We start from the raw sequence: 13087 nt of genomic DNA, 5'->3' as shown, positions 1-13087 counted from the left end.
ACAGCCACGTGAGAACCACCAGGAGCGGAGACCTCGGTGCTCAGGAGTGGCACAACTTGTGCCCAGCCATGAAGGATCCATGGCCTAGGGGATGGCACTGTCCAGATGTGGAGTCTCAGGTAGGCAGGTGCATTTTGGGGTGGCATCACTGGGCGTTTCTTGGTAGGCAGGCCAGGCAGGGAGGAGGCTGGTCATGCGGGTTCATGGCTGGAGCAGAGGTTTGCTGCACGTTCCTGGATGAGGGCTGTTATTTGGGAAAGATTTGGGCTGAAGAGCACACAAGGGGCCAGTCAGGATGAGATGAGACAGCCGAGCAGAGTGAAGGACATGGAGCAGACACAGGTCTGCCTGGACTCCCTATGCCTGGGGGGAGGTATTTTGGGAAGTTGCAGGTCTGAGCCCCAGTACTGGAATTCTGAAAGGGAAGAAATAGAGAAACAAGTGCTGAGCTGCCTCAGCATCAAAGCTCAGGGCATAGATAAAGTGTGAAGTAAATGGGATTTTTATCCAATTATGAATATGTTCTCAAACCTGCAGTCAGCCACTTGGAATCTGTTCATCATAGAATCAATGGAAGGTTTGGACTGGAAGGGACCTTAAAGCCCATCTCATTCCACCCCCTGCCATGGGTAGGGACACCTTCCACCAGTCCAGGTTGCTCCAAGACCCTTCCAACCTGACCTTGGACACTTCCAGAGATGGGGCAGCCACAGCTTCTCTGGGCAACCTGTGCCAGGGCCTCACCATCCTCACAGGGAACATTTTCTCTCCAATATACAATCTAAATACACCCTCTTTCAGTTTAAATCCATTCCTCTTTGTCTTACCCCTCTGTGTTCTTGTCAGAAGTCCCTCCCCAGATCTCCTGTAACCTCTTCCAAATGAAATAATTCTGTGATCTATGAAATTATATCCAGTTACACTAAACTCTGCAGGATGGTGTCACTCCTTGTCTTTTTATCTACTGAATTCTTTGTGAACATTTATCTTATTTCAGGAAGAGGCAAAGGAGAGCCCAAGATGTTAAATCCAAGCCCTGCCAGAAGGTAAAGAAAATGATGGGAAGATTGAGTGATGAGCAAGAAGTTGTGTCATGCCCATGCTCAAAAAAAATTGATTGTAAGAGCACATGATAATACAAGAGGTGTAGAACTGCTCCGCCATAATCAGACATTTCCTTGCTGAATAGACCTTGGGATATAAAAGGTGGAACCTCCAGCTATTTGTTAGAGGCAAGTAGAGCCTTGCAGGCAGAATGGAAAAGGGCTTTTGAGCTTGGTTTTCCCTCAGATCTGTTGCTGCTCCCTCTTCTGTCTTTTAGTCCCCTCAAACTAATGGCAGCACATCCTGCAAATCTACAAAAATAATGAAAATCTATGCAGACTTAATAATAAATGCTACTTAGATTTAACCTTTTATGTATTTACACCTGCTCAAATCCTGCTAAATCTCTACCTTTCTCTAACAGTTTATCCATACCTTTATCTATAGATGTGGATTTTTAATGTGTGACTAATTCTCATTACTGTTTTCTAGTTCACAGTTCTGCACTGGTTATTGGCTTTGATTTAATGATGCTTTTCAGAAGTCTCATAATCTATCCTAAAGCAATCACATCCTGGTTGAGTTGGAGAGTTCCCAAACAGATGTGTCAGAGAGGAAATAAACTGAAATACTGGGTCATAACTAGAGAAAAAAAAAAACACAAATATTTTCTCTTAACTGTATTCTTTGCTGAGAAAGAAATTATCCTGGTGTCAGACAGCTTGGCCTTGTAAAGATTGTAAAGATACTCTACGGGAGAGACAAGCATAAAGATACAGTGACAAAATAAAGTAGTAATTAGAGATGATCATGAAATTTAGGCAATGTTTCATTTCATCATGTGCCTCCCGTGTGTCCTGTGAACTGCCACATTAGATGGGAAGAGGATGGCTCCCACCAGGACAGGGAGAGGAACTCAGGACTTCAGCTGAGCTTCCCAGCAAGTATTTTGGCTCTGCTTTGCTAAAACCCCTGTGCCTGGGCACTGAGGTGTGAGTGTACCTGGATTCTGGCTACCCCTACTCAGCTTATTTATTATTGCAGATATTTATTGTTGCTTGGTTTTATTTTGTTCTTCTTGATTTATTTTGTGTCCTCTTTCCTCCCCATTTCCTTCCTGCTCCAGAAGGCAACCTTAGACTTTGAGACCCTGACTCGAGTAAAGATGGCAAGACTCGGATTTTACCTCTCTCATAAGACCTTGAATACAAAGATAAGAAGGAATCAGTGGGTCTAATGATGAGTGAGGTTTCTTAGCCTGTGTTGGAGGCACTCTCAACTCCAGTGGGAGCCGCAGGAATGGCCCAAATGCTTTCAGAGCTAAGCAGTCCCTTGACATGCACCAAAAAATAGCTTTTCCTTTCTCTTCCTGCCTCCTTTCTGTCCCAGAAAAGAATTCCCATGCCTTCCATTTCCATCCTCCCAGTTTCAGGCAACATCCACCTTTCTCCAGGTGAGACTGAGACACATGGAGACGAAAAATTTAGAACTTATCTCTCACTGCTTTACATTTTCAGGACTCGTGACAAGCGGGAAGGGAAGGTGCCCACACCCACAGTGCTGCTGGAGCTCCTCTTTCCAAGGGGGCTCAAGGAAAAGGCAACAGCTGCTCTTCACTTCCCATGGTCCAAAACAGCAATTAGTGAGGGAGAGTCTGCCCAATGATTCATGTCTGAGGACATAAGGAAGTCTTGGGGACTGGCTGGGGGGAAGCCTGTGCAGTGACTCATGCCTGAGGGTATATGTGTCTGGACTAAGTCTTGGCAACCTCCCCAGGATGAGATTTTCCTGACATTTTCCCTCAGGTAAACACATGGTCCTTGAAGGATTGTCTCTGCTCATTGCAGGGGAGTTGGAGAAGATGATCTTTAAAAGGTCCCCTCCAACTCAAACTATGATTCTTTGAAGACTCCAACAGAGATGTTAAAACAGGATGAGCGAACCAAAGTGGTGGCCTCTTGCACACAAAAAGGAAATACAAGTTAATCAAGACCTAAGGCTTGTCACAAACACTAAGGGAATGTGAGCAGTGACTGTAGGTAAGAATTTTATAGCTTAGTATAATATATATCTATTATCTGTAGCATCTAATAGCATAGCCAGCAACTAGCATTTTATGAAATAGTTAAGGAAAAAACATACATGGAGTAAGTAGCACAAGGAGGAAGACAACTGCAGGTGTGAAATACAGGGGTCAAGTGGAAATAAAGTGTGGAGACAAAAAAAACCCCATGTAGGTGTTTAGTAGGCAGAGAAGATAACTGGTGAAGCCAAAGTAACCCCACAGGGTAAGAGAGAATATGCTGGGAAAACCCCACAAAACAAACCAATTCAGTCAACAGGAGGTGAGTTGTCCCCTGTCCTTTCACAGGCAGAAGGAGAAGAAGAGAACACCAATAAATACTAAGGAAGAAAGAAGAAATCCTACTTCAGCTCTGGCTTTCAACACCAGGAAGTGAAGGAAGCTCTTCTCCCTCACCTCCAAAGGTGGCCCAAACCCCAACCCCAACCCCACAACCGCTGCCCCCCTCGTACCAGCACTCTCCTGTTTGAGACTGGTGGCTAATTTAGGCCAAATTTATTAAAGACTCATCATTTACCTGTGTATTGATGATAATTAAAGCCTAACCCTGGGGGGTGATGTGCTGTTGATGACTGTCAGTCCAGTAAAGCCTGGTTTAAAGTTTCAAACTGTGTTGGTGTGTTTTAAATATATCCCCAAATCTTCAGGTGCTACAGGTGAGGGTGGATATGGACAGAGGGACACAGAGATTCAGGAGCCAGAAGAGACTGAGCTGGAGAGCTTTGTTCTGCTCCAAGTGCTCAGTACCTACATCTCCTCCTGCTAAAACTGGACGAGAGAGGAGTTCCTGTGCAGACAAGCCAGGAGGTGCTGGTGCACAGAGAGCAGGGGCATGGCAGAGTTGGGGGGCACAGGCAGGGAGGGGGCCAGGGGAGAGAGGGGAGGGTTGGGGAGCCCATTATGAGCAGCTCATGGTGCCAAAGGAACTCAGAAGTCGCCAGGACTGACATGACAACCACCACAGCACCCAGGAGTGATGGAGAGCAGAACAGGGGGGCTCCTTGGGATGAACCATAACAGGGACACAAGCTCAGGGGCAAGGTCTGGACACAACACTGTGACCCAAAGCAACCCCAAGGGCAAACTGGGTGAAATCAAAGAAGCACAGCATGGTCTCCAGAGATGGAACTTGACCTCTAGTAACCCCAATGACCCACAGTAACCCCAAAATGACCTACAGTAACCCCAAAATAACTTACAGTAATCCCAAAAGGCTACTTTTTTCACCTAAATAACCCCAAAGTTCTCTGTAGAGTTTGACCTAAAGTAACCCCAATGACCCAGAGTAACCCCAAAATGACCTAGAATAACCCAAAAATGACCTCAAGTAACCCCAAAAATGCTAAATTTTTGACCTAAAGTAACCTCAAAGTTCTCTATCGAGAGCGAGTTTGACCTATAGTAACCCCAATGACCTAAAGTAACCCCAATGACCCAGAGTAACCCCAAAATGACCTAGAATAAACCCAAAATGACCTAAAGTAACCCCAAAATGCTGGATTTTTAACCTAAAGTAACGCCAAAAATCTCTGCAGCGTGAGCTTGACCTCTAGTAACCCCAATGACCCAGAGTAACCCCAGAATGACCAAAAGTACCCCCAAAATGCCAAATTGTTGACCTGAAGTAACCCCAAAAGACCTCTGCAGAGAGTGAGTTTGACCTATAGTAACCCAATGACCCAAAGTAACCCCAATGACCCAGAGTAACCCCAAAATGACCCAGAGTAATCCCAAAATACTAAATTTTTGACCTAAAGTAACCCCAAAATGCTCTATCAAGAGCAAGTTTGACCTCTAGTAACCCCAATGACCTAAAGTAACCCCAATGACCCAGAATAACCCCAAAATGACCCCAAGTAACCCCAAAGTGCTATCCAGAGAGCAAGTTTGATCTCCAGTGACCCCAGTGAACCACAGTAACCCCAAAATGCCAATTGGTTGACATCAAGTAACTCCAAAGTGTTCTGCTGAGAGGGAGTATGACCTCAAGTAACCCCAACAATTACCATTTTGGGGTTACTTTAGGTCATTTGGGTTACTCAAGGCCAAACTTGCTCTCTCCAGAGCACTTTGGGGTTACTTGAGGTCAACCAATTAGCATTTGGGAGTTACTCTAGGTCACTGGGGTTACTTGAGGTCAAACACTCTTTACAGAGCACTTTGGGGTTACTTTAGGTCAACTAATTAGTATTTTGGGGTTACTAGAGGTCATAGGGGTCACTTGAGGTCAAACTATCTCTCTGGACAGCACTTCGGGGTTACTTGAGGTCAATCAGTTTTCATTTTGGGGGTTATTACAGGTCACTTGGGGTCAAACTTGCTCTCTGGACAGAACTTTGGAGTTACTTTAGGTCAATTAATTAATATTTTGGGGTTACTAGAGGTCATAGGGGTCACTTGAGGTCAAACTTGCTCTCTGGATAGCACTTTGGGGTTACTTGAGGTCAAAGAATTAGCATTTTGGGGTTACTTGAGGTCATATTTCCTCTCTGGACAGCACTTTGGGGTTACTTGAGGTTAAACAATTAGCTTTTTGGGGTTACTATAAGTCATTGGGGTTACTTGAGGTCAAACTCCCTCTGAGGACCACGCTGAGGTCACCTGGCATCACCCACTTAGGCCAAGTAACTTGTACTATTTTGCCAGGGTTTCACCAGCTGAATCCTGTCCCTCCCCCTCTGGTTTGTCCCCTGATGCTTTCTCCCTCAGAATGCTGTTATGATTTATATTGAATTATTTTGATGCTTTAATATTTGCATTCTTTTTAAATCAAGGAGAGGTGGCTTATTCTCCTCATGGAACCTCCATCCACCCATTCCAAACTCTCAGCCTTTCCACTCTCTGGTGTGGCTTTCTGACATTCTGACATTCTGACTTTCACCCTTGGAACTACACTGACAATGAGAACCATCATCCCATGGAAAAAACCCATTTATTTGGTGGAACACATCCCAGTGTCAGGAAAATAAAACATTTCTGTGAACTAGTATGGAGAGCAGAAGATGCAGGTTCAAAACATCATTTAATGAGAGGTGTGAATTTTATTACATTCTTTTCCACATGAAGCTGGTTTTTAGTTTTTATTTAAGTTTTCCCCAGTTGAACCCAAGAATGTGTTATTATTTTATTATTTTACTGCTTTTATTTTAAATTTAATTTTTTACTTTATTTTATTATTTTATTTCTTTTAATTTATATTTTATTTTATATTATTTTATTTTATATTTTATTTTATATTTTATTTTGATTTTATTGGTCAAAGACAGCTGTATCCAGAGAAGAATGTTGGTTCTGGCTCTCTGCATGGCTGACTTCCAATTGGTTCTCTCTGAAACTGTGACTGGAGATAACCAGGACTTCCTTGGTGGACAGCTATGGGTTTTTCCTCTGTCATCTTTCCATGGCAAGATCCTGACCCAGATGGCTCAAAAATGTGACTCAAATGTATGGAATATCCAGATTTGGGGCCCCCAACATAGGAAGGACTTGGAGCTGCTGCAGCAGCTCTGCTCCCACCCAAAGCATCCACACGGTGTATTCCACTTATTGAACAGGAAAAAAATCATTTTATTGTTGCCCAGAGATTATGGAAGCCTTTGGAATTCCCCACCCCACAGCTCCTGTCCCTTTCCCAGACCCCAGCCTGGCTGGCAGCTGTGAGCAACCACCGACCTCTGAGCCAGCAACCAGATTCCAGAGGCAAAATCACCCCGGGGATTGTGATTCCCAGGTTCTCTGGAAGCAACTCTGGAGCTTACAGATTTCAGGCTTTTTGTGGGGTATTAATAACGGCAGATGGCAACTTGCAGGGTGATGAAATGAGGTGTGAGCTGCTCCCTTGACCCCAAAAGCAGCGCCGGTGGCAGACACAAAAGAGCTTTTGCTTCTGCCCTTCGAAGTTCCTGTAATGCACAGAAATAGATGTGGGGTAATTACTTTCTCTGCTCTACAAAAGGCCTGGTTCAGACTTACACTCCCTGAAAACGGCACTGCCTCCTTCTCCTCACTGATTTCCGCTTGGCAAGATCTCATATTCCACTCGTAATACCTCATAGGCTTGTGCATTTAGAATTTTTGGGGGTTAGCATTTTGGTTTGTGGGCTCAAATAAACACACAGAAACATTCACACCACAGACACTGCACAGCAATGGGTAAGCAGGACAAAGATATATATTCTTATATTCTTACCTCTTTTTTTTTTTTTTGGCATAAATTTTGCATTGATCTTAGTTTTTTGCAACTCGAATCACTCGTGGGGAGGCCCTGGCACAGGTTGCCCAGAGAAGCTGTGGCTGCCCCATCCTTGGAAGTGTCCAAGGCCAAGTTGGACGGGGCTTGGAGCAACCTGGGACAGTGGGAGGTGTCCCTGCCCATGGCAGGGGGGTGGAATGAGATGAGCTTTAAGGTTCCTTCCAACCCAATCCATTCTGTGATTGTATCACTCGTGTTTTAAGTGTTTTAAGTCAAGCAGTCCCTTAAATATTGAATCAGAGCTCTTATTCTTAAAGACATAATTGCTTTTCCTTGCTTTTATGTATTTAGTCTGAAGCTGCTGATTCTTAAGAGAGTGCACAATAAAGCATGAAAAGATTTTATCTATTCCATAAAATAATTGGTTTAAATCACATCTAACACTTAAGTTATATACAGTTAACTCATCCAAATCATCAATCACATCTATATTACAGAAAAGAAATGAAATCACAAACGTTGGGAAAATAGAGATGCTTCATAAATGATGCCATCTGCATCTGTCTTTATTCCAATATACCTTTAATGGAAAGGACCAATAAAAGGTCCAAGAGCTCCCATTTTGTAATGAGGGATTTCATCTGGTGCCTGAGGGACACACTGCACTTAAAAGAAATATAAAGATCCATGTTTGGGGGCGTTTTTCCCCCCTATCTCTAGATACAGGTAGCAAGGACAAAATGCAACATGCTCATCAAAAAATCAACCCAGACAGTAAATTTTTAAGGAAAAAAATTAGCAGATTTCCAAGCACTTGTGCTCCTCTCCCCTTTGGCAAAGGCTGGCAGAGACTGTCCAAGAAACACCACGCACGTACCCGAATAGAAGCTCCCCACAGAGCTCATCTTTCCCGCTCTCCCCTGTGTTTCCAAGAAGCTGCAGTTTTGACTGACAAGCTGTTGAATTCCTCAACATGTTCACAAAATGAAAAAAAGCGCAATCCTCGAGGAGGGATGGAATTCCACCTGCTTCAATCCCTCCCCGAGCCCGCTCCTCCCTGCTCCCCTGCTTCACTCAATATTACACGTGGAAAACGGGGGGAAAAATCGAACATGAACGTTTTCCTTTTCCTCCACCGAAAGTTATGACATTAAAATAGCTTTAGGTATGCTGAGTGTTCACCCAGCAACATCCAAAGGATGTGCCAATATCCTTTAAAAATAAATTTAAGCTTCAAGTCTTGGTGCAGGTAAATAAATAACCATGTGAAAACTAATGGGATGCTTTCAGGTTTAACTTTTCCTTCCTAGGCTTCTTGCTGTCTCACTAATAAATATTTTCCTAATCTTCCTCATATAAAACAAGGAGTTTATTAGTATTAGTATTAGTATTTCAAGGTATACACCATTACTAACAGGAGTTGCTACAAGGCAGGGAGAGTTGCTTAAACTCACTTTTTATGGATATTTGTTTATTAATATCTCTGCTTTGCCAGCTATGGAATCACCTCTAATGTACTTCAGCTCTTTGGAGCTATTTTGGGGATTAATTTATTAAAAACAAGGTGAAATTTTGTTTTCTCTGCATGTTAGTATCAATTAATAATCTGTATGAGAGGATTGCTGTGCTGTCAGAGGAGGGGTGTGTAAAGAGCAACATTAACTGCTGAGAGAAGGGAAAATGCCTGAAAACAGATGATGTCAAATAAAAGATAACAGGACACAGCTGTCCTTATCCATACCATGGAACAAAATCAAAAATCCCCAATCCAGTCCCCTTCTGAATAGAGGGAGTTATCTACACTGAAACTTCTTCTTTAGTCTGGTTTAGAGTCATGGAAATAGCCCAGACTTAGGTGATGTTGCTGTGTCTCCCATTAGAGAGGGTAAGTGTAAGAGAGCCACTGGCAGGACAGAGAAACAGAAAGAAATCAATATTAGGAAACTGGACTGGAAATTTAATTTACTTATTTATGTATTAAAACCCATAAATATAAATATTTATTATATCTCATATACATTTTAAGTTATATCATACTATATAAAAATAATATCTATATATAATATCTATATCTATAGATATATAATATCTATAATATACTATCATTTATCTGATATATAAATTACATGTGTATATATGATATCTAATAATTATACAGATATATGATACATGCTATATCAACATTATTATTCAATTATATTAATAATACAGAGACTCTAGTATTATATCTATATAATATAGGTGTTTGTACTATGAATAATCTGTATTGTCTTGTATTTTCTTGTAGTATAGTACAAGTATGGAAGGAATGGAAGGATGGAAGACAAACCCACACCAGATCCCAGCAGGAGAGAACACATCAGAGTGGGACATGATGGACCAGCCCGTGCCAGAATTCACCTGACTGACTGAAACACGAGAGACCAGACCAGAACAGAGGAAAGGGAAGCAGAACCCAGAGCCTCGACCCAAAGAGAAGAAATCAGGGCAAGGGAGAGGAGAACTGATTAAAACAGAAAGGACCAGCCCAGCCCCTAACTCAGCACCACAGATCACCACACACCAAACCCAATCACAACTGTGCAAAACTCAGCAGAACAGACTGGAGCCAAAACCCCTACACCTGGGTGGGCCTTGCCAATGCCCCACAACCAAAGCCAAAGATGTGCCCCTCCCATGTGCCCCCACATCACCAAACACTCCCCAGGCCCCCCACCACGGTGCAAAGCTTTGCTCCCACTGCCCACCTGATGCTGCCCAAGTCCATCTGGTGTGGACACTCTTCTCCTTCTCCACACCTCCCTGAGCCTGCTGCTTGACTCCATCCTCTCCCTCACGCCAGAGTCCTGCTGGGAAGGCAGGCTCCTGTTGTCTACCCTTGGATCATGACAGCCCCCTCAGCTTGCCAGAATGCCACAGGGACACGTCACAGCTACACATGGCCTTCCTCAGTGACAGCTGTCCAGTCAACCACTCCTCAACCACCTTCCTGCCCTCACTGCTGGGCCATGACACCAACACCCACCATGGGCAATGCCACCTGTCCCTCTACTGCCAGCACAACATGGTCACTGCTGGCAGTCCTGCCAGTAGAAACACGGGGAAAACCCCACACCCCGCACCCGGAGCGCGTGCTCACCTGGCCTGGGCCCCCTCCTCACCCCTGTGCTCCAGCAATGTCATAGCTCAGAGGACTGTTGGCCAACTCTGTTGTGCACCCCAGGTAGGGCTGACACAGATCTCATCTTCTGAGACATCCTCTTGGCAGGACCTCGCTGCTCGGGGTTTGTGTTGTTCGGTGCCTTGATGGACCAGGAACACCAAACACAGCCAGAGCTCTGCTCCATCGCTCCATCACTGGTCATCCACCAGCCTCCTCCTCTTCATCCTCCTCCTCCTCTTCCTCTTCTTCATCTTCCTCCTCTCCAAACTTCTCCTCTTCATCCTCCTCCTCTTACTCCTCCTCCTCCTTCTCTCACCTGCCTGCAATAAAACGGGCACCTACCATACAGGATGATGCTGGCGTTGGTGTTGCCCAGCTTGTTCGTGGCCACGCACGTGTAGTTGCCGTAGTCCTTCTCCGAGACGTTGAAGAAGGTCAGCGTGGACAGGCGGCCCTTGCTCTCGATCCGCACGCCGTCCAGCCCGTTCGCTAACCTGCGGGGAAACGGGGTCACGGTGCTGAGAGCACGGGGATGGGGCTCTGTGACAGACCTTGTCCCCTCCCCGGGGAACCCCTTTGCTTCCCACCAGCCAACAGCGGTATACAGAATCACAGAATCAGAATATCCTGAGTTGGAAGGGATCCATAAGGATCATCGAGTCCAATTCCTGGCCCTGCACAGGCCCACCCCCAAGAGTCACACCCTGTGACCCAGAGGATCATCCAAATCCTCCCGGAGCTCTGGCAGCCTTGGGGCTGTGCCCGCTGCCCTGGGGAGCCTGGTCAGTGCCCAACCACCCTCTGGGGGAAGAACCTTTTCCTGAGATCCAACCTAACCCTGCCCTGACACAACTTCAGGCCGTTCCCTTGGGTCCTGACACTGGTCACACTCACACGTTCCCCCACTGGACTTGTGCATCTCACCAAGACAAACACTTTATCCCACTTTCCCTCCCTTAACCCATCAGCCTGACTCATGTCCCACAGCCACCACCCCTGGAAGAAACAACCCTGGGACTCCCTCAGCCCTTAGGCCCACCAAAACGAGTTGATCTCGGCCACCTTCTGCGTGATGCCCTCAGGCACTGTCACCTCCCTCTGCCTCCTCACCTCATCACCCTCTGGCCCCAAAGCTCTGCTGCCTCCCAGCCGCTCACCTGGTGTCCTCCTTGAACCACTGGAACTCCGCCACGGGGACGGCCGAGGCCTCGCACTGCAGGATGCCCTTCTGGCCCACCGAGGCGCCCGTGTTCTTGGCGTTGGAGATGTATGGTGGGTCTGCGGAGATGTCGGGCCACATGTCACACTGGGTCACACACACCCAACCCCCCCACGACCCCCCCGTCCCTCGCACTCACAGTTGACGGTGACTTTGACTTTCCGCACGTCCGGGACGGCCACGTCGTTGACGGCGCTGCACTCGTACTCCCCGGACTGCTCCCGCGTGATGCCCGTGATCTCCAGGTACTCGTCCTCACTCACAAAGCCCTGCCCTGGGAGATGTATTGAACACGTGGCACCGTCACCCACCACACCGGTACCTCCCCTGTGCCCCTGTCCCCCCCGACACACCCTGTGTGGGCGTCTGTCATCCCCTTTGCACAGAAAGCTTGGGACATCGCTTGACAAGCATCCTCACCCCCATACCAAGGCCGAAGAGTCAGCAGTTCCATCCCCCATAACAGACTGTGAGCCACCTTAATGCCACCCCAGCCACCTCTACGGGGACGTGCATTCACCCACACAAGCCAGGCAAGACCCCTCATTGGAGCCGGGTCTCACCTTTCCCGGAGAGGTGCCGCCACGTGACGGTGGGCTCCGGTCTCCCGAAGGCCAGGCACATGAGGGTCACACTGCTGCCCTCGTTCACGGTGATGTCCGACGAGATGTTGACTATCTGGGGGGGCACTGCAAGACAAAAAGAAGACCGAAACCACCATCAACACACCGGCTCAGCAGGCCCCGCCGGGAGGCTCCAACCATGAGACCTGTCCCATCACAGCACGTCGGTGTCCACCCTGTCACCCTGTCCAGACACCAACTCCACGTCTCCAAACCAGTATCACGGACTGGGGCCGAGCACAAATGCAGGGCATGAAGGGGTCCACTCACCGTGCCAGCCCCCCCGCTCCACGGCCGAGACCCTGATAACCAGCTCTCATTATGGCCTGCAACAAGGCTCATATTTTAGCATATTTATTAAAGCTGTTAAAATTACTGAGCGTCTGCTCCATTCAATACCGGCCATGGTGATTTATATTCCTCTATCCCCAGATACTCCATCTAATAAATAACTTGGCAATCTCCGCTCCTATAAATATCCCCAGCCATGGCAAAAAGCAATTAAAGTCCGCTCGCCGATGCTGCTTCCCGGTGCTCTGGGCTGTTGGACACAGTCCCCAAAAGGGTGAGCACCCCAGGGAGTGAGTGAGGCCACACAAAACAACCCTCCTCAAACTAAACACCATGCCTAAAATGATGCCCTGTGCCCCCTCCCAAAGCCCACAATGTGCCAGGAGCCCAAGCTCAAGTGGCATCACACGCCCAACCCTTGCACCCTGGGCTCTCCCACAGCGCTGGGATTCCAGGATGCTCGCCTGAAAAC

The 13087-nt window shown here is 46.7% G+C and overlaps 1 protein-coding gene across 12 annotated transcripts in view; it reads right to left on the bottom strand.

The window, feature by feature from the left end:
* Positions 1–13087, bottom strand: part of OPCML (opioid binding protein/cell adhesion molecule like) — a 334646-nt gene that overhangs the window by 6592 nt on the left and 314967 nt on the right. For 8 of the 12 annotated variants that reach the window (XM_032709420.1, XM_032709419.1, XM_032709418.1 and 5 more), the window contains 6 exons: positions 12265–12390; positions 11841–11975; positions 11640–11760; positions 10825–10976; positions 10067–10168; positions 6677–7029 (listed from right to left, as the gene is read on the bottom strand). In XM_032709420.1, coding sequence (XP_032565311.1) covers positions 6833–7029; positions 10067–10168; positions 10825–10976; positions 11640–11760; positions 11841–11975; positions 12265–12390 — 833 coding nt within the window. In that variant the 3' untranslated portion in view covers positions 6677–6832. Of the gene's footprint in view, positions 1–6676; positions 7030–10066; positions 10169–10824; positions 10977–11639; positions 11761–11840; positions 11976–12264; positions 12391–13087 lie in introns of those variants that run through there. The other 4 variants (XR_004360702.1, XM_032709427.1, XM_032709426.1 and 1 more) reach the window with 2 other exon arrangements.

This window comes from Chiroxiphia lanceolata, chromosome 23 (assembly GCF_009829145.1).
Source record: "Chiroxiphia lanceolata isolate bChiLan1 chromosome 23, bChiLan1.pri, whole genome shotgun sequence".
In the NCBI taxonomy this organism is placed as follows: Eukaryota; Metazoa; Chordata; class Aves; order Passeriformes; family Pipridae; genus Chiroxiphia; species Chiroxiphia lanceolata.
This window is presented reverse-complemented; position numbering and strand designations above follow the sequence as displayed.